Genomic DNA, 21,242 nt, shown 5'->3' on the forward strand with positions numbered 1-21,242 from the left:
TGCATAGGAGGGTCTTCTCAGTCCCAATGGAATTCGAGTTGCTTTTCTTTAGACGTTTTCCAACAATGTTTTGTCTCGAACCAAATCAGGATGCCACGTTGGACCAGCGTATTCAAGAATCGGTCTTACGTAAATAGTGTAAAGTTTACAGAATGACTGCATTGAAACTCTCGCAAAACACCTCCGAATAAGATATAGTCTGGAGTTCGCACGTTTACAAATAGAAGTAATGTGGTCGGACCACGTTAGACTGCTGTTTACGATAACACCAAGGTCGTTATACGAGAACACTGAATCTAATGGTCGCCCGTTAACAAAATACGGCACAAGTGGGTTATTTTTACCAATTTTAAGCACTACACATTTTTCCGCGTTTAAGGGTAGTAACCATTGGGAACACCAAGTAAAGATAGAGTCCAAGTCCCTTTGGAGGGTTAACTGGTTTGTCATAGGATTGGCATATATTTTTGTGTCACCAGCATAGAACGATATTTTACTGGAAACATAATAAGGAACATCGCTGGTATAAACCGTAAAAAGCAGAGGTCCGAGGACAGAACCCTGAGGCACTCCACTTTCCACTAACCTGTCCTGTGAGAAAGATTCGCCAACTCTAACTTTGTAATGTCGATCTGTCAGGAAATCATCTATCCAACGAAGTAAAGTACCGCGAACTCCGAAATGTTCTAGCTTATGTAGAAGTCTGCGCTTAGGGACACGGTCAAAGGCTTTAGAGAAGTCTAGATAAACAACGTCGACCGGCTGCGAACTGTTAAGGGATAGCGTCCAGTCGTTAACACAATGTAGGAGATTGATTAGAGTAGAGCGGCCAGACACAAATCCATGTTGTTGTGTTGGAATGACATGTTCCTGGAGAAGGAATTTAGTCATCTCCTCGGAAATAATGGCTTCCATGACCTTACCAACTACTGACAGTAAGCTAATCGGACGATAATTGTTGGGATCGAGTTTGTTGCCTTTTTTAAAAATAGAGGTGACGGATGCCAATTTCCAACTAGGGGGTAAGGAATTCTGGGTAAAAGAAGTCTGCATAATTAACGTTAAAGGTATTGCAAGCGTGTCTGCGCATCTTTTTAACATTTTTGGTGTTAAACCATCTAAACCAGGTGAAGCGACTGTGCGAAGTTTCATTAAATGTTGTTTGACATGATCCACTGTAAACTCGACTTACTCTAAGGATGCGCCGACACGGTTACACCTAATAGGAGGTAGATTGCCATCATTCGATTCTTTAGTAAAAACCTGTGAAAATGCTAAGGAGAGGGTTTCGGAAGAATCTGTGTCAGAAGAGCATAAAGTCTGATTAGGTTTTTGTAGTAAAGGTATGGACACTTTAGATGTCAATGAGGATCTTATATATTTGTAAACTTTTTTAATGTTACCGCTTTCAATAACACTTGTTTCAAAATTACGTCTTAAAGTTTTTAGAAATGTTTGTAAGTTATTTGAAAATCTGCGGTGGTTTTGAAAATCGCTGTAAAGCCCGGTCTGTTTAAATTTCCGCCAGATATGTCGTTTGTGATTAATTTTTTCTGTTGCCGTTTGATTAATCCACGGTTTAAGATTGTTTTTATAAGTCTTACGGATGGTAGTATTTTTAGAAATTATATTGTGGACGGTATCGAGAAATGCAATCCACATTGATGAAGGGTCGTTTAAGTCAGCAAAAAACAAATTCCAGTTGATTTGAGAGAATTCAGCGTCGACTTCAGAAAAATCTGTTGTGGTGTATGTTACAATATTATTTTTGCGGGGTAGAATTTGATTGAATTGGATGTGAGCCGTTATAACTGCATGATCTGACTTTCCTATAGGAGAGCTGATTTCGAGAGATGAAATCAGCTGTTCGTCGTTAATAAGCACCAGATCTAAAGTAGATGGTTGGTTATTAGTTCTAAATCTGGTAGGTTCTGTAATGAGCTGTATTAAGTTCGAATTTACTACAAAACTTTTAAATAAATTAGGTATGAGAGTTTTCGGTGTCAGATAACGAAGTTATTGGCCAGGTGATCTCCGGAAAATTAAAATCTCCAGTAATAATGAGATTATCGAGAGATGATAGTTCTTCAAGTTTAGTAAACATAATATTATCGTGTGCAAGTACTGTAAGAGGTGGACGGTATATACAGACTAAATTAAGGCAAAATGGATTTTTAGTAATAGACACGTGAATAGCATCTATTCCAGGAATATCTAATGGGTTAATGTTAATTTTGAAAGTTGTGGTAATAATATTAGATAAATAAATGCATACACCACCACCGACACGATTTTCTCTGTCTTTACGATAAATTGTATATCCATTGATGTTAACAGAAGAATCAGGAATTGAGGGTTTAAGCCAGGATTCAGCAATACAAATAATGTGTGTAATGTGTGTAATTAATGAATAGAGAATTGAAAAACCTTTCAAATGAGCTACCAAACGACCCCTATTCTTATTTAAAAAAATCATCGATTACGTCATCACGCCCAGATGGATGATGTCACTAGTATACCATATATGCCACAATATCATAACTTAAAAATAAAAATCGACCTGTTTCGGGATTTTTCCTTAAAGTCACCGGTTTACGAAATAACTAATTTATTCCTTTCATTTGCACCATGCAACGGTGGAAAATAGTGTCGCGCACGCTTGATTAGCAATTAAAAAACAAAGGAGTTTTGAATATTGTATTGCAAAAAACTCTTCGGCATTTCATCAATCGATGTTTAAAGAATATCTCTCTAACTTGGTAACATTCAAATTTTCAGTTTATCACATAGTTTTTGAGGATTGAAAATGGCCGATTTGGCAGAATTTCAATTTTTAATCGCTTATATGTCAAAAACTATCAACTTTAGAGAAAAGTCACTACAGACCTTTTCTGTTTGGAATGATCCAAAAAACCTAAAAAAATATTTGTTCCATGTAAAAAAAATAATTTTAGGAAAAAAAACAAAAAAAAAACGTTTAAAAAATTTTTGACCTATTTTTGGTCCTGGCAACATGCAAATTTGTTAAAAGGCGTCCTTTTTGAGTAAGATTTTGCAAAAAATCCGAATTAGAATATTTTTCCTAGCGGCTGCGCAGTGGCTTTCTGGACTACTATTAATTTGATAGGTATAAAAGTCTGTTAATTTCTATAGTAACTGTATTATTTTGGTTGTTTTGTGAGCTTAGATATATTTATATGAACTCTCTTACTAATATGAAAATATAAAAATGTTCTAAACATTAGATCTTAGGGTTTTCCTACTTGCTTATTATTTGTCCCATTCGAATACTTGGTTTTACGAGTATTAACCTGTATCCTCATTATTTTTGCTGTTACTTTCAATGCAGTTACGATTGGACCAGGTCCGCTCTTCTTGGTATAATATCGATGCCATGTTCATACGCTAGTTTTTGTACACTCCTATTATTAATGATTCTTCTTGTTGTTATCCCAGATTCTCTAATAGCTTTCTCTAGGACAATATTGAATAGAAGGCATAATAGGCTACCTTCCTGACGAACTATTTGTGTCTGGAATATTCTTGATACTTTTAACTGTTATATCGTTACAAGGATTCGCTTTTTATTGTTATTGTACATATTATATAGAAATTAATTGCATTTTCTTAGTTAAATATTTAGTTAACTTTATTTTTATTATTAAGCTTGCGTCCAGGAAGAATTGACTAAGAGCCGTATAGGAAAAATTTGCTAATAATTTTAGGCACCATAAGATTATATAACTTAAATAGTAGAACTTAAAAGAAAACGTTTGAACACTGTGCCGTCACTTTTCAGTGGCACATGCGTCGACAGTGGCGCATCAAACTTTTCACTTTTGGACCGGATATTTGGGATAATGGTTCTGCAACATAATAAAAAATTTCATTTTCCGCATATTTTCATTGATAAAAAAATTATAGAAAACTGTACGGCATGCATAATATTAAGTAAATATATATATTTCAAAGTTATATTTTACTATGCCGTACGAATCTACTGGTTCAAACAGTTTCAACCCTTATGTAAATTTTCTCATTTCAACCCCTATTGACAAAAATTATTTAGAAAAGTATGGCACTGATTTCAGAGTATTACTTATGCTCTAAAATAATGAAAAACATGAGTGCCGTACAAATTATTTGGCAAAAAAATAATTATTCCATAATTTTGAGTGTTCTATACTAAACGCCATTTTTTGTAGTGAAAAATTATTATTTCCTGAACGGCATAAATTTTAGAAGCTAGTTATTATACTTTATAAACTGCATGTGAAAATGCCGTACAAATATATTGACATAAAAAAAATTATGGTGAATACAAATAATTATTTTTTTTCAATTTTACTATTTGGAAAATCCATTTCCCAGCTACTATAATAATTTTTAATATCATATTTCCACATAGTTTTAGAATATTCTATGACTAATAATGACAAAAATGTTCATGCCGTACATTTTTAACTATAGGGTTTCCCAAAATAAGTAGGATTTCCAAAGTAATTTTCATCACATTATGAAATCATACATTCCTGTACGGCACACACTTTATAACATTAACAACATCAAATGATGATGAAAAAATATAATGCCGTTCATTTTTAATGGAACATTTATATACAGTGGGGTTCAAATTTTGAATTTTCTCGATAACCTTGTTTAGTCAAAGTTCCAGGCATTCCTATGCACACAAAAATTTGACAAACGTAAAAACGTTTACTGTTTTTCTCAAAATATGTTTAATACTATAATTGATCCCAGTTACTGAATAGTTAAATGTGCTATTTTTACTATTAACTGAAGCAGGTTCACACCAATGCACAGAATTCTCAGATTCGTGGCTTGAGGTTCCCCAGAACAAAAATTATCAATGGTACAATTTCAAATAATCCACATAAAGAAGGTATACCTACTCCTTATTGAACACGGTAATTCAGTTTTTTTTTATATGTCGATTTAAGCTCTTAGCTTAGTAGGAAAGTTGGTAATAACTGAAATACAGGGTGTCAAAGTTAAAGTTTTTTTTATTTATTCTTGAATATTTCCTGGAGGCACGGCACAACAACACGAAATTTCGTAAGCGGGCGTTTTTTGAAACGAGAAATCTAAATTCGCCACCAAAAATGATGTATTACCCAGAGGGCGCCACATACGTCTTTCAGCGCTCATTTAATACCTCCAATTTTTGTATCCCGCACTTTACATACTTTTTGAGTCAAAACTTTTATTCTCTTAATATTTTTACTTAAGATAGATATATGTACTACATCCATCTCGCTAACCTCAACCGTTTTCGAAATAAACGATTTTTAAATCTGCGACGCTACAGTAGTTATATCCGAAAAATAAACTTGAAACCATAACTGTAATTATACACATAGTTTCAAAAGTTATGCATCACCCCTCTAATTCATGATGTTTACGCTTTTATAAATCCGTATCTTTATCACATATTTAATGGGTGTTTTTTATAAAAAATATACCTTTTTTGGTTTTTATTTTATTTGAATACCCACTTAATTGACCTGGTTTTGCTAAGGTGTAAACATTTGAAAAATTTATTCTGGTGAAATTTTTGAAGACGTGATTATGAATCGTACTATAATTTCTGAGTTGGACCGTATAAGAATTATCGATTTAGTTGAAGAAGGCCATTCACAGCGGTTCATGGAGGAAAGAGTGGGTGTTTCTCAGAGTGATGTCTCACGGATATGGAATAAGTTCCTGGAAACAAACTCGATACGGAATAGAGCTCCGTCTGGCACACCTCGAGTTACCACTGATCGACAGAATAGATATATCAGAATTTCCATCCGTAGAAATTCTTCTATGTCTGTACCAGTTCGCCAAACAGAATTCAGGCATGCTGCAGGAGTCAAAGTATCGTTGGCTACAATAAGAAGAAGAATTTTAGACTCAGGTTTGAGGAGTGGTCGACAAATAAGAGTTCCTCAGCTACAACCTAGACATGTTTTGAACCGCCTCCAGTGGGCTCAAGAACACATACATCTCCCTCAACAGTTTTGGAATTTTGTGCTTTTTTGTGTGTGGCTAGTTGTGCAGCTCTTGTTGGCTCTCTCCACACACGAATTCGCTGGTTATCACTATTTAAACAGATTTAAACTATTTCTTACATTAAATACACTATAATATAAAATATTATAATTGACATAAAATGTCCGGATAGGCAGTAAGACCTGAAACAGTCCATTTAAAAAACGAGGGTGGGTCGTCATACAGGAAGTAATTATTATAATATCAAAGACTCCTAGTACGATTTCCTCTATGATTACCTCCCTTGTTCGTAAAATGGACTGCTCCGAACTTACTTAACCTAGCCACCACCTAGCTCCAGTGCAGCTGTACCTAGATGCAGTGAATTTTAAAAATCTTCACGGAATTCCCGCGCATCGTTTTCTTTTAGGTTTTACTATTTAAGTTATAGCTTCTTACGGTGCATAAAATCATTAGCAAAATGGTTTTCATCCTTGATTATTTTTGTTAATTAATAAAAATATTATTATATATAATAAATATAATATATAATATTATTATATTTATACAATATTATTATATAAAAAGAGGTACTTTGTGTATACGAAATGTGTACGAACGTAAGAAGTTGCTTTTCTCTTGATGAATAACCAACCAACCGCGCCTAAAGAAGTATAATTTAAATGAAAATTAATATTAATTTTTCAATTTCGGGTTATTATGTATTAAACACTTTCGTGTGTTGAATTATTTTAAAAATATACAAGGCTTTATTGAAAGTTAAAAAAATAATTTGTAAGGTAAAGTAAACAAAATAGATTGTGAGGTAGCCGCGCGTACAAAAATTTAAAAACAATGCATGAAAAAAATTATTGCAATTAATATGCAAACGATTTTGGAGGCGTTTTGCTTCATCGTGCCACAATATTTATACGGGATTAGCTTTTTAATAATCTATTTTTAATAAATTGAAAAAAGACAATAATTTTTTTACTAAACCTTAAACGGAAAATTCATTTTCCTACTGTGACCTCATGTGCTATTCAAAATGTACGGCATAATAATTTGGGGACTATTTTTATATATAACCTTCTAAATGTTTTGGTTTTAGGGTGCCTGAAATAAATTACCTTATTCTACGTAAAAAGTGAGGGTTGAGCAAGGGTTGAAACTGCATTTGGGCCAGTGAATGTGTACGGCATAGTAAAATATAGTTGTGAAATAAATATATTTATTTAAAATCATACACGCCGTACAGTTTCCTATAATTTTTTTATCAATGAAAATATGCGAAAATTTAAATTTTTTTTACGCTGCAGAACCAATATTTTTGTACGGCATATAGTTTTTATATCTTATATTTTTAATATCTTCCTTTCGTCTTAATGCCGTCAATTTATAAATAATTTATTTATCCGGTCCAAAAGTGGAAAGTTTGATGCGCCACTGTCGACGCATGTGTCACTGAAAAGTGACGGCACAGTGTTCAAACGTTTTCTTTTAGGTTCTACTATTTAAATTATAGTGCCTAAAATGATTAGCAAATTTCACCTATCCCGGCTCTTAGTCTAGAAGAAAATGCTCTTGGCTGAAGAATGTAAGAGACTGGACACTACTGGACAGGCATGGACACACATTCGATACTAAGAATAGCTCAAGATAGAGAACAATTTGCTGTATTATAGCCATATTTTGTTGGATTCATTATAGCCAACCTTCAGTAATGTAGAAGGCACCTAAAGAAGAAGATTAAACTTGCGTTTTACTGAGTCTGGTATCTTATAGAACCACTCGTCACACCCTCACTGTACTACTAAAAGTACTAAAACCATTAAAAAATATTATTATGAATTATTAATGTTAATATTAAATTGAAAAGTGCTTACCATCTTTCAAGTGGATCTTCTCTAAAATTAAACTCATATAAAAAGCCTTGGCCTATGTTTGTGACTACAAATAAGATGTTTCGGTTTGACATTTTAAAATAGTTAAAATGATTGACTAGATTATCAAATTCCCATGACCAAATTTTATTCTAAAAAAGTTTTTTTTAATTCAAATCATTTTTGTTTAATTTTTTACTTACAATATTATTGTCCACTGAAATAAACCATTCTAAATGATTCGAATCACTAAATGAAACTATGATAACTATTTCCGATTTACCATTCCTTCTGTTATGGAATAAGACAATATCTTTGGGTTTATTTGTTGTAGCTATGAAATACAAAAATAATACAATATTATTAAAATCTATTAAACAAAAATAAAGTCAAAAATACATTCCTCAATCACGAAAACTATTTTGTCAAAAAGAATTCTTATGAAAATTTCTCCAAGAAATGTCGTTCTGATGACATATTCGTTTTCAGCAACCCGAAAATCCTCCAAAAACCCCCGAAACTCCAAAAGATGACGTGCCTCATCAGTAACACTGGGCACCATGTACTGCAGAGGTCGGTTCTGATGGAGTATTCGTGTTCAGTGATTTCAAGAACATACAAGTAAACTTTTTTTATCAATTTAGTGCTGGTAACCCTCGAACCTCCAGATGACGTATCTTAGAAAGGAGCTACAATTTTAGATATGGCTGTATCGGAGAAAACTTAAAATTCAGTGGACTGACCGGGTTACAAATGAGGAGGTCCTCAGAAGAATGAACAAGAACCGAGAGGTACTGACCACCATCAAACGGACACATTATGCGAAATGAATCCAGATATGCCCTCATATCAGCTATCCTGCAACAGTATTTGGAAAACAGGTCCAGGAAGAAGAGGAATATCCTGCTTAAACACACAACACAACATCTGTGTAGCTTTTCCGCGCTATTGCAAGCAGATCTGGGCCGGGTACTGATAAATTGTACTCGGGTACAGAGTACTGGGTACTTTTCATATTTGAAGACCTTGAGACCAGAAGGGGGCATGCCACCAAAGAATATTTTGGAGAAAACATAATTTTAAACTTATTTTCAAATCCTGAAATCCAATTTTTAAGTTTTTCTTGGTAGTAAGGCCCATAATCGTTTGGAAATATGATATTAAATACACAATAAAAGTAACACAAAGTCTATTTAACGGTTTTTGGGTTTTTGAACATTTTTTGAAAAAATATGAGGCTTATCCCCTTTTGTATAAAAAATTATATTCTACAATATGAACATAAAATGCAACAATAAAATAATTCAGTTGTCAAAACTTTCAATATCTGAAAAGTCGTCCAAATGTTCAATGTCTTCCAGTGATTCATTATGCTCAATATTTGGTAGAATCTGTTGACAAGCACCAATTTCTGCCTACACTGTTTTTTGCAACCGCAAGGGGCACCTAATTTTTTTGGTTCTATTTTCTTCCCTTTTGTATTTATATACATATTCGTACTCTAGATTTATTTTAGTCTTGCGCTTAATTTTTTATGTCTTTGGGTATCCTTGTGTCTCCATCTAGAAGGTGCCTTCTTTTCTGGAGTTGGCAAGAGAACTCGAGAAGTCTGTGGGGTATAAACTTATTCATTTTCCTACAATAAAGTAGGTATTTTACTAAAAGGGGATAAGCCACAAAAACCTTTAAAACAATCCTAATATTTTTAGGTTCGAAAAATATAACATAAGGGGACAAGCCACACATTTAATAAACTTCTGGTCTGTGTTGGTCTGTGCCCATTGAACTGGCAAGTACCTAGCATTTTCGAGCAGGGAACTATGTTGCCCTTTGAGCATGTGTTCTATTATATCTATCAACATCGACTTGTAGCCACCATGTTCTAGTAAAATAAGATATTTAAACCATATATTATGGGGTTACCACTTTAAATAGTGTGCTAGTTTCAAACTACTCAGCAGAATGCACTGAAGATGTTCTGAATTAGAACGAAAACGTTTTGCAATCCATTTGGATGACTTTTAATTAGTTTTTTAATAAACGATTTTATACCAGAATACAAGTTGAAGTTTTTACTTCGGTATGAGTTTTTAAACTATGGTATACAGCCAACTATTGGGTCTTTTTCCATTGATGTTAAAAAAAAAATACCTTTCAAATAATGTGCAACTCGACCACACTTGCTATTTAAAAAAAAGTTGGGGTCGATGCGGGGCAATAGGGGGTTACATTTGAGGGCATGAATTTTGCAATAAAATTCGTACCCCTCCCATCAAAAATTGACGTGTTTTTTTAAATTTTGAAGAAGCTCTTGGTTTCTTAGTTTCTGACTGTACAACAGACTGTACAACAGACTGTACATATTAAAAAATAAATTAATAGTACTTACCAATGGAAATGTTAGAGTTCATAATAAACTGTGTACGATTTGCATTCAAAGACCATGACGTAAGTTCAAATCCAGTTTGGGCCAAGCCAACAGAATATGCTGTTGGACCAATAGTAATACTTTTCCATTTTGTTACTTCGTTTTTTAGTGGAAATACATTTTCTGATGTTACATTATCTACTACAAGTTCTGTAATAAAACCAACAATATTTGATTTTATTTCTTAAAAAAACGTATAAGTAGCAAATAGGATGTTGCAAATGCTGTACGAAAATATTCACGAATTAGAAAAGGCAATGGGCATTAAAATAAACCTCTCATTAAAATACTCGTAAATCGACCTCATTTTTTTTTATAAACAAAGGCCAAAGTCAGAAAATATGGTTTTTTGCCCATAGCATTTTTAGTATCATATTTACAGCAAAAGTTGTTTTACAAAAGTTGTGTATCATCCAAAAACGATTATTTTGAATTTTTATAAGTTCAAATCCATAAAGAATTTACCGAGATAATTGCAAAAAGCCATGTTTTTTGCACTATTTTGTAACTGTTAATAACTTTTATCAAAAAGGCCTTAAGGAACTTATTGTAACTTGATCACGAGGCAATTAAGTGGCTTTATTAGTGGACAAAATTTCAAGAAGATCTATTTGTTAGTTTACGAGTTATGTTAAATGTTTATCCCAGACATCGAATGATTAAACAATCATTGTTGCCCTAGGAGTATTTTCAGAGCTTTTTGGCAAAGTGTAATGAGTTCTTAAAGACACAAAGTACTAACAAAGTTAAAAAAAGAATATATTTGCTTTTTAAATGTTGTTAAACAAGTTGCTAAAATATGGTGAGGTTTTCCTTATAAACAATTAAAATAGCTTTGTTATTTTTTCTGATAAATAATTATAATTGATTGTATCAAAAAGTTGGTAAAATATAAACATTAAAAAAGAAAAACCAACTTTCTAAGACCAGTAATAGTGAGGTTATACTTTTTTTTTGAAAAATCACATCTCTATTGTTTATAAATATTAAGAGTTGAAATTTTTACAGAATGATAATAAATATCTATATTTTATATTTCAATTGATAAGTACGGAATATCTTCTATTTAAAACGAGTAATAACCCTTTAAATTGAAGTTACACACGCTGACTGAGCTGGGACAGTGTGATGGGGAAGATTGTCGGAGTCCAGTTTCGCGCGTCGAGATTTTGCTATAGAAAGTTCAATTTGGAGCGCTTGAAAAATTTTACAATATCTCAGCTTCCTTCAGAACGTAGAGCCTTCATTTTTTTTAAATTGGAGTAACTCGACGAAAGGATAGCAACTAGCTAATTTTCATTTAACGGAAAAATCGGAAGATTCTGGAAAATGCACTTTTTTTCAACATGAATTTACAACGTTAACACATATAATTTCATAAATATTGTCATAAAATATTATAAATTTGTGAATAAATATTAAAATAAAATTATAGTATATATCTATTTATATACAGGGTGGTTCATTTTATTCGCCTCGGTATCTGTAGGGAAAACGACTTGATTTAAAAAAAAATTCTTCATAGTAATATACCGGGCCATTAACACTGCAATCTAAAAATGTGAATTATACAGGGTGCTTAAAAAAGATGGTATATCAAAGATGTATTTTTTATGGAACACCCTACACCTGTTGAAATTTTTAAATTTCCCTTTAAAAAGAAACTAGACTATACCTAAGTACAAGGTGTTTTGATTTATTTCAATTTTTAGAAAAATGTGAAGATTTATAAAAAAAAATAAATATTTACAAATCTAAGAATCTGTGACAATTTTTTTCTTGGATCTTCATAATAGACTATTTAGCAAATATTTAAGCAGATGTTTATTGTAACAAAATTTATAATTATTTAAAATTAATTGAAAACAAAAACGTTCTCAAATTAAAAAAAAAATAGGTATAGATTATAATTACTTATTCATATTCGTTAGTTCTACACAGTTTTTGTACAGGTTCATTAATTTCTTCCACATTATCCATAATTTCTTGAAATAAATCAATTGTACAGAGTTTTGCATAAATTGCAAAGATGACACTGGCGAAAAAAGATGCTACAACTTTTTTATAGTTACTATAGATGACGAAAGTGGAAGTTGAAGAAGATTTGTTTCAAAAAATTAGAGATAATGTTGAAATAAGAAATTAATGAACCTGTACATAAACTGTGTGTACATTATAATCTATACACACATTTTGTTTCAATTTGAGAAGGTTTTTGTTTTCAATTAGTTTTTAAATCTAAAAATGTAAGTAATTATTAAGTAATTATAAATTTTGTTACAATAAACATCTGTTTAAAAATGCTGAAAAGTCTATTATGAAGATCTAAGAAAAAATTTGTCACCGACTATTAGATTTGTAAATATTTATTTTTTTCTAAAATTTTATATTTTTGTAAAAATTTAAATGAATCAAAATACTCTGTACTTAGGTATAGTCTAGCTTATGTTTCAAGGGCAATTTAAAAATTTCATCAGTTGTAGGATGTTCCATAAAAAATATATCTCTGATATACCACTCTTTTTTGTAGCACCCTGCATAATTCACATTATTTTTAGATTATAGTATTAATTGCCCTGTAATATGTCTATGAAGAAATTATTTTAAATCAAGTCGTTTTCCGTACAGACACCGAGGCGAATAAAATGAACCACCCTGTATATAAATAGATAAATACTATAAATATATTTTAATATTTATTTACAAATTTATAATATTTTATAAAAATATTTATCAGAATATATTAGTGTTAACATTGTAAATGAATGTTGAATAAAAAGTCCGTTTTCCGGAATTTTCTCATTTTTCCGGTAAATGAAAATTAGCTAGTTGTTATTCTTTCGTCGAGTTACCCAAATTAAAAAAAAATGAAGGCAATACGTTCTCTGGAAGCTGAGATATTATAAAAATTTTCAAGAGCTCTAAACTGAACTTTCTATAGCAAAATCTCGACGCGCGAAACTGGACTCCGACAATCTTCCCCATCACATGGTCCCAGCTCAGTCAGCGTGAGTAACTTCACTTTAAAGGGTTATTACTCGTTTTAAATAGAAGATATTTCATACTTATCAATTGCAATATAAAATATAGATATTTATTATCATTCTGTAGAAATTTCAACTCTTAATATTTATAAACAATCGAGATGTGATTTAAAAAAAAAAGTATAACTTGGCTATTATTGGTCCTAGAAAGTTGTTTTTTCTTTTTTAATGTGTGTTTTTTACCAGCTTTTTAATACAACCAATTATAATTATTAGTCAGAAAAAATAACAAAAATATTCTAATTGTTTATAAGGAAAAAACTCACCATTTTTTTATCGACCTGCTCAACAACAATTAAGAAACAAATATATTCTTTTTTAAACTTTCTTAGTACTTTTAGTCTTTAAGAACTCATTACACTTTGCCAAAAAGCTCTGAAAATACTCCTAGGGCAACAATGATTGTTTAAACATTCACTGTCTGGGAAAAATATTTAACATAACTCGTAAACTGACAAACAGATCTTCTTGAAATTTTGTATACTAATAAAGACACTTAATTGCCTCATGATCAAGGTATAATAAGTTCCTTACGACCTATTTGTTAAAAGTTATTAACATTTACAAAATAGTGCAAAAAACGTGGTTTTTTGCAATTATCGCGGTTAATTCTTTATGGATTTTAACTTGTAAAAATTCAAAATAATCGTTTTTGCATGATACACAACTTTCATAAAACAACTTTTAATGTAAATATGATACTAAAAATGCTATAGGCAAAAAACAATATTTTCTGACTTTGGCCTCTTTTTATAAAAAAAAATGAGGTTGATTTACGAGTACCTTTGTATGTATTTTTAATTAACTATATCCCCCCTACGATTTAGCACCTTCAAATACCTGTATTGATTTTTTTCCCGTTTTTATTTTTCGGCCCTGGACTAGTAACCCACATCCAGATGGAGAATATCAATTAAAGGAGTCCAGGTATAAAAACTTCCAGACATTGAAATAAAACGCAGAATATCAATAATAGACCAGGCGCATCTGTAAAAATATTAGTACATTTGGATGTTGAGAGGTGACTCATATTTTTTTGCAGAAATTGCTTGAAAATAACTCATATAATAATATTTGAGTTATCCTCCCACTCAAAAAGGTCCGGAACATTGATTAAATAATCAAAATGTCAAAAAATGAAGGAAAAATTCGATTGTTTTCTTCGTTTTTTAATTATAACTTTAAAAGTATTCATTTTCGGGAAAAGTTGCACTAACATAAAAGTTGCGTATTTAAATTTCCTATAATATAGGATTAGTTAAAAATTTTAAAAATTGTTGCCCTTGTTGAAAAATACCAATAATTGCGAAAAACCGATAAAAAACAAGTAATTGCATTTTACGTTTTTCAACCATTTATGCTACACTTACGACCTTCATATTTCACCCAGAAAAACTTTATTACATAATAAAATAATACTGTAAATTTCATTAAGATCTGTTTTATAGATTTTGCAAAATTAATTATGCAATCCAGCTTTCGCAAAAAAAATATTTTTTTTTAAATATTGCAGGACTGAAAATAAAGCAGACAGCAAGTTAAATTTTTTTTTACATATAGAAGAATACTGTACCTTTCATTTGCAATTTGCAAAAGTAAAATCGGTTGACTACCACGGCGTCAGGATTTTTTTAAACAAACATTAATTTTTGGTTCTACGCGCAGGACAGCGGATATGTTTGCTCTGATTGGGCATTCCAGTGACCTTTGATAATGATTGATACATTTTAATTTTTAGTACATTTCGATATAAATAAATTTGTTTATTGCAAAATAAAAACACATAATCTGAACTTTCTAAAAACTTTCTTTGTTCATATATTTTAACTTGATGATAAAAGTTTATTTTTTTTAAACATATGCAGTTGTTTAAACAATATTTCACAAACAATAATCAAATTAGTTTGATTTTTATGGAATTAAAATATTAAAATACAACAAAATATAGAGTAAGAAAATAATATATTAAATAAAGATTGGAAGTTTTGGAAACCAACTTGTGTGAATCGAACACCGCTGTCGTGCGCGTAGCACCAAAAATTAATGTCTATTTAAAAAAATTCCTGACGCCGTGGTAGTTAACCGATTTTAATTTTGCAAATTGAAAATAAAAGGTACAGTATTCTTCAATATGTAAAAAAATTCAACTTGCTATCTGCTTTATTTTCAGTCTTGAAACATTTTGAAAAAATGAATTTTTTTTTGCAAAAGCTCGATTGCAAAATTTATTTTTCAAAATTTATTGAACCGATCTTAATGAAATTTACAGTATTATTTTACTATATCATAAAGTATTTCTGGGTAAAATATGAAGGTCCTAAGTGTAGCATAAATGGTTAAAAAACGTAAAATGCAAATTCGTGTTTTGATGGCTTTTTCGCAATTATTTGCTATTTTGCAACAAGGGTGACAATTTTTAAAATTTTTAACTAATCCGATATTGTAGGAAATTTAATTAGGCAACTTTTTTATCAGTACAACTTTTCACGGAAGTGAATACTTTTAAAGTTATAATCAAAAAACTAAGAAAAAAAAATCGAATTTTTCCTTAATTTTTTGACATTTTGATTATGTAAACAATGTTCCGCACCTTTTTGAGTGGGAGGATAACTCAATTATTATTATATGAGTTAATTCCAAGGAATTTCTGAAAAAAAATATAACGTCCATCTCAAAACAGATGCGCCCTGGACTACAACTAAAACTACTTTTATGAAAATAAAGCCATTTCTTTGCAATAATCATCTCAGTTTAGAACTAAGACAAATAATGTTAAAGTGCAATGTTTGGTCAGTACTTTTTGTGTGGTGCAAAAGTGTGGGTACTAAACTTATCGATCATGAACAGAATTAAAGCATTGGAAATGCGGATTCGCAGACAAATGCTGAAGATACATACCTTGTACAGCAAGAAAAACTAATGAGGAATGAGGTAGTGTTAAAGAGGGTCAACAAAAATACAGAACTGCTAAAGATTGTTAAACACCGGAAAATATCTTATCTGGGACATGTTATAGTGATGGGAAATCGATATAGAATGATCTTTAAAGGCAAAATAGATGGCCGTAGAAGTGTAGGTAGAAAACAATTATTATTCCACGTTGCAGAACATCGAGAACAGGAGAACGAGCTCTAAACGAGGACCTAACTACACTAAGTAACTACTTTAAGAACTGGCGCTTACGTCCTAATACAAGCAAAACTGAAACCTGTCTCTTTCACCTGTCGAATTAACTTGCGGGCGATACTCTCAATGTAACTCTAAATGATGCAGCCATCAAACATAACAACAACCCCAAATATCTAGGCGTCACACTTGATAGAACACTCACCTTCAAAAGCCATCTTACAAACGCAGCCGGTAAACTGAGAACAAGAAACAATATAATAACAAAACTTGCTGGAACAACTTGGGATGCTTCTGCAGATACTCTTCGGACCTCTGCTCTAGTTTTGTTTTTTTCAGTGGCAGAATATTGTGCACCAGTATGGCTAAATAGTGTACATACAAACAAAATCGATGTCCAACTTAATCAAATCATGATAATAATCACTGGAACAATAAAATCAACCCCAATGAGATGGCTGCCTACTTTGAGCAATATTGCTCCACCAGATCTACCCCGTACAGCAGCATTAGTGAGAGAGTACCAGAAAATTGTAGCCAACATACAATTACCAATCCACCAAGGCATACCAGATATCTCAATAGAGCACCAGCTACTGAGGTCTAGAAATCCTCCAATCAGATCTGCCCGAACAATTGGTGATTCCTATGATATACAAAGGCAATGGTCCACAAGATGGATGCCAACAATAGCAGCAGACTATATTCAGATATCCATCCCAACCCAGGGTTTCATCGGATCGGGTCTGCCCCGGTCCACCTGTGCGAGGCTTAATCGCATACGTACCGGACATGGTAAATGTGCTAATTCTCTGTTCAAATGGGGTCGTGCGGAAAGTCCATAGTGCGATTGCGGATCACCTAGACAGACCATAAGTCATTGTGTTTCAGATTGCCTAAATCGTGCCTACCGTGGAAACCTCCAGGACTTTGTGGAATGCTCCCCAGAAGCAATTGAATGGCTATGTAAATTGGACATTAATATTTAGGTCCATTCATTATATTTTAGTGTTTGAATAATATATTATATTTGTGTATACTCTGGGCTAATTAGCAAAATACAAGGAAAAGTTATTTACCAGCAATTTTATTGCTGGAATCGAATCTTATTATTGTATGTATCAATAATATAGGTATGCAAAGTCCGCAGATAGTGTGCTACTTTTTTTATAAACAAAATGGCGCCCGAAAATCGTGTTTTTTTCAAGTTTTGCTCTATAAATCCAAAGATTTTAATTTTACACCAAAAACACTCAAATAAAAATTCACCGCAATTAAATTCTGCATAGAGACGTGTTTTTCCACGAAAACTTTTCCCGGAAAAAGCGGGTTTTTCCAACAAAATCTTTAATTTTCAACTAAAATTTTAGATAAGTAATTGTTAATCAATAATTAAATAACTTGGTAATGTAAAAGCTCTTTTCGTATAGATTATAATTCCAGAAGCCGATGGAAGTTGAATCAACCGTTTAGCAACAATTGAATTGATAATTAAAAATTTACGGTTGCTGTAATAACAACAATAATTATGGTGCATAAGAATAACTATGATTTTTTCATAAAAATACACTATACCTATCTAATGTACTATACAGAATTAAAATTGGAATATTTAAGAGGCCTCAGGGATATTTTAAAATTGTAAACAATTTTTTGGCTTATAAACAAATAGAATATCTCGGGAAATATTAAACTAAATTAAATTATGAAAACGGCATTCGAAAATCAGAGACAGGGTGCTTCTTTTAAAAGAAAAATCGTTTAATTATTACGAGCGGTTCCTGAGATACAACCGGTCAAATTTGACCTAAATTTACGGCAAAGATATAAACAATAGGATCATAATTTTCAAACCATCACCTTTTTATTTTTGTCCTCTTTCTCCACACCAATTTTCATATCTTTAAAATGCTTATAACATATATTATTACAATAAAAACTATCGATAATACGTGTGAAAATTGCCAAAAATAGCAAAATTCCAATCAAAAATTAGGTTGGAGAAAATATAACCCTCAAAGTTCAAAATCGGTATACGTTAAAAAAATGCATTTTCTCGGCTTCCCATGGAGCAATTTCCTTCATTATTTTTTTGTTCCCTAATAACTCAAGTAGAGCCATCGAACTAATGCATTATTAAATGTCAAACTTGCTTTTGTTTTGTAATAATAGATTAATTTATTTATAAGAACACATTTTTTCCAGTTGTAGGCTTTTTTTAGATAAACTTACTACAAGTGTACCTTTTAAAGTTAAAACCATAAATATTCTCATTTGAAAGCTGTATAATTATTTAAACAATTTTTATTTAAACAAATTAAAATTTTGTGTTATAATAAAAAAATTAATTTTTTATAACAAAACAAAAGCAAGTTTGACATTTAATAATGCGTTAGTTCGATGGCTCTACTCGAGTTACTTGGGAACAAAAAAAGAATGAAGGAAATTGCTTCATGGGAAGCCGAGAAAATGCATTTTTTTAACGTATACCGATTTTGAACTTTGAGTGTTACATTTTCTCCAACCTAATTTTTGATTGGAATTTTGCTATTTTTGGCAATTTTCACACGTATTATCGATAGTTTTAATTATAATAATGTATGTTATGAGTATTTTAAGAATATGAAAATTGGTGTGGAGAAAGAGGACAAAAATAAAAAGGTGATGGTTTGAAAATTATCATCCTATTTTTTATATCTTTGTTGTAAGTTCCAGTCAACTTTGATCGGTTGTGTCTCAGGAACTACTCATCATAATTAAACGTTTTTTCTTTTAAAAGAAGCGTCCTGCCACTGTTTTTCGAATACCGTTTTTACAATTTAATTCAGTTTAATATTTCCCGAGATATTCAATTTGGTTATGAGCCAAAAAATTCTTTATAACTTTAAAATATTCCTGAGGCCGCTTAAATAGTCCAATTTGAATTATGTAAAGTACATTAGATAGGTATAGTTCCTTTTTATGAAAAAATCATAGTTATACTTATGCACCATAATTATTGTCGTTATTATAGCGACCGTAAATTTTTAATTAACAATTCAATTGTTGCTAAACGGTTCCTTCAATTTCCATCGGCTTCTGGAATTATAATCTATACAAAAAGGGCTTTTACATTACCAAGTTATTTAGTTATTGATTAACAATTACTTATCTAAAATGTTAGTTGAAAATTAAAGATTTTGTTGGAAAAACCCGCTTTTTCTGGGGAAAGTTTTCGTCGAAGTGAATCGAGAAAAACACGTCTCTATGCAGAATTTAATTGCGGTGAATTTTTATTTGAGTGTTTTTGGTGTAAAATTAAAATCTTTGGAGTTATAGAGCAAAAATTGAAAAAAAAACACGATTTTCGGGCGCCATTTTGTTTATAAAAAAAGTAGCACACTATCTGCGGACTTTGCATACCTATATTATTAATATATACTATCATAAGATTCGATTCCAGCAATAAAATTGCTGGTAAATAACTTTTCCCAAAAATTACCTATTCTCCGATAATCAGCCCAGACTATAGTTATCGTACTGTGAAAGTCCATACGCTAAATAAATAAAATAAAATCGAGAAGCTTTCACAATGGTGATCGCCAAAGTCAAATATGGCGTATTCTGATAATGCACGTGAAGAAGAAGTACATAGTGGTGAAAGCAGGAAAAGCGACGCAAGAAAACTCTCACCATTTTTCATGAAGTTAATGAATACAATATGTTTAAATAGTATCTACCATTTTACTTACCGTCTCTTGCTAGATTTTCATCCAAAGTTTGAAAATACTTTCCAGAATTTTCAAAACTTTCACATACACTAAAAGTATAAACAGCTAGAAGAATGTAACTTAATTTAAACATTTTTGGTAACATAATCGCATTGCTTAAAGGTTTTAAAAATCAAAATACAGCTTATATTACTGACGATGTAAAAGTAATTAGTGACAAAATATAAAAAACTTTTCATACAGATCTATAAGAAATGTTAATAACAAAATTTTTAACCAAATATATAAATTATAGGCCAGTAGATAAATGTTGGTAGATACGAGCAGGCAAATGTGTTGTTTGTAGCTTACACGCTAAAAATCTGTAAGTTTAACACGTCATTTAGATTTTTTCTGCAATTGTTTCACAATAGTTTAGAGTTTATCATATTAGAGCTTTGGAAATATTATATGCAAAAGGCATGTGAAGTGCATACAGGGTGATAAACTTCTATAACAGTCTCTTATTACTCGTATTATAGGTAATACCAAATAAAGTTATTTCCAAAAATACCTATCAACTTTACATTTTGAAATTAGTTACAAATATACAGGGTATTCCATAACACTGTACCGCATAATATATTTTTTTTTAAATTAAACATCCTTATTTTATTTTAAATTTAAAATCTGTTTTACTTCTTCGTCACATAAATATTAAGTTGTTTGGTGTTATAAAAAGTATTGAAAAAGTTAAAACCAAATTTTAATGAAAATTCTGCTTCTATTGTAATATTTTCCTTGTTAAATTTGTATATTGTTGTCTCTAGATATATCATAGTCATGACAGTCTCTGACTTTTAACAAATCTTACAATATCGTACCCACATTACATACATTAATTATAGAGAACTTTTCGGCGAGAACAGTCATCATTATTTTGCATTATACAGGTTAGATTTTAAATAAAAAAGTTTATCTAAGTTTTACAATCACGTTTATTAATTCTCTGTCAATATTATCTGCAAAGCATTTACTTTCTGAGCGCACGTCAATTATGTCAAGTCCCCTTGTTTGT

The 21,242-nt window shown here is 31.2% G+C and overlaps 1 protein-coding gene across 2 annotated transcripts in view; it reads right to left on the bottom strand.

Moving 5' to 3' along the window:
* The window catches only part of LOC126885674 (uncharacterized), a 228,615-nt gene extending 208,245 nt beyond the window's left edge, over positions 1-20,370 (bottom strand). For both annotated transcript variants that reach the window (XM_050652369.1, XM_050652368.1), the window contains exons 1-4: positions 20,207-20,370; positions 10,267-10,455; positions 8,081-8,211; positions 7,881-8,029 (exon numbers count right to left, since the gene is read on the bottom strand). In XM_050652369.1, coding sequence (XP_050508326.1) covers positions 7,881-8,029; positions 8,081-8,211; positions 10,267-10,455; positions 20,207-20,330 — 593 coding nt within the window. In that variant the 5' untranslated portion in view covers positions 20,331-20,370. The remainder of the gene's footprint in view (positions 1-7,880; positions 8,030-8,080; positions 8,212-10,266; positions 10,456-20,206) is intronic.
* Between the last annotated feature and the right edge of the window lie 872 nt (positions 20,371-21,242).

Source organism: Diabrotica virgifera, chromosome 5 (assembly GCF_917563875.1).
Source record: "Diabrotica virgifera virgifera chromosome 5, PGI_DIABVI_V3a".
Lineage (NCBI taxonomy): Eukaryota > Metazoa > Arthropoda > Insecta > Coleoptera > Chrysomelidae > Diabrotica > Diabrotica virgifera.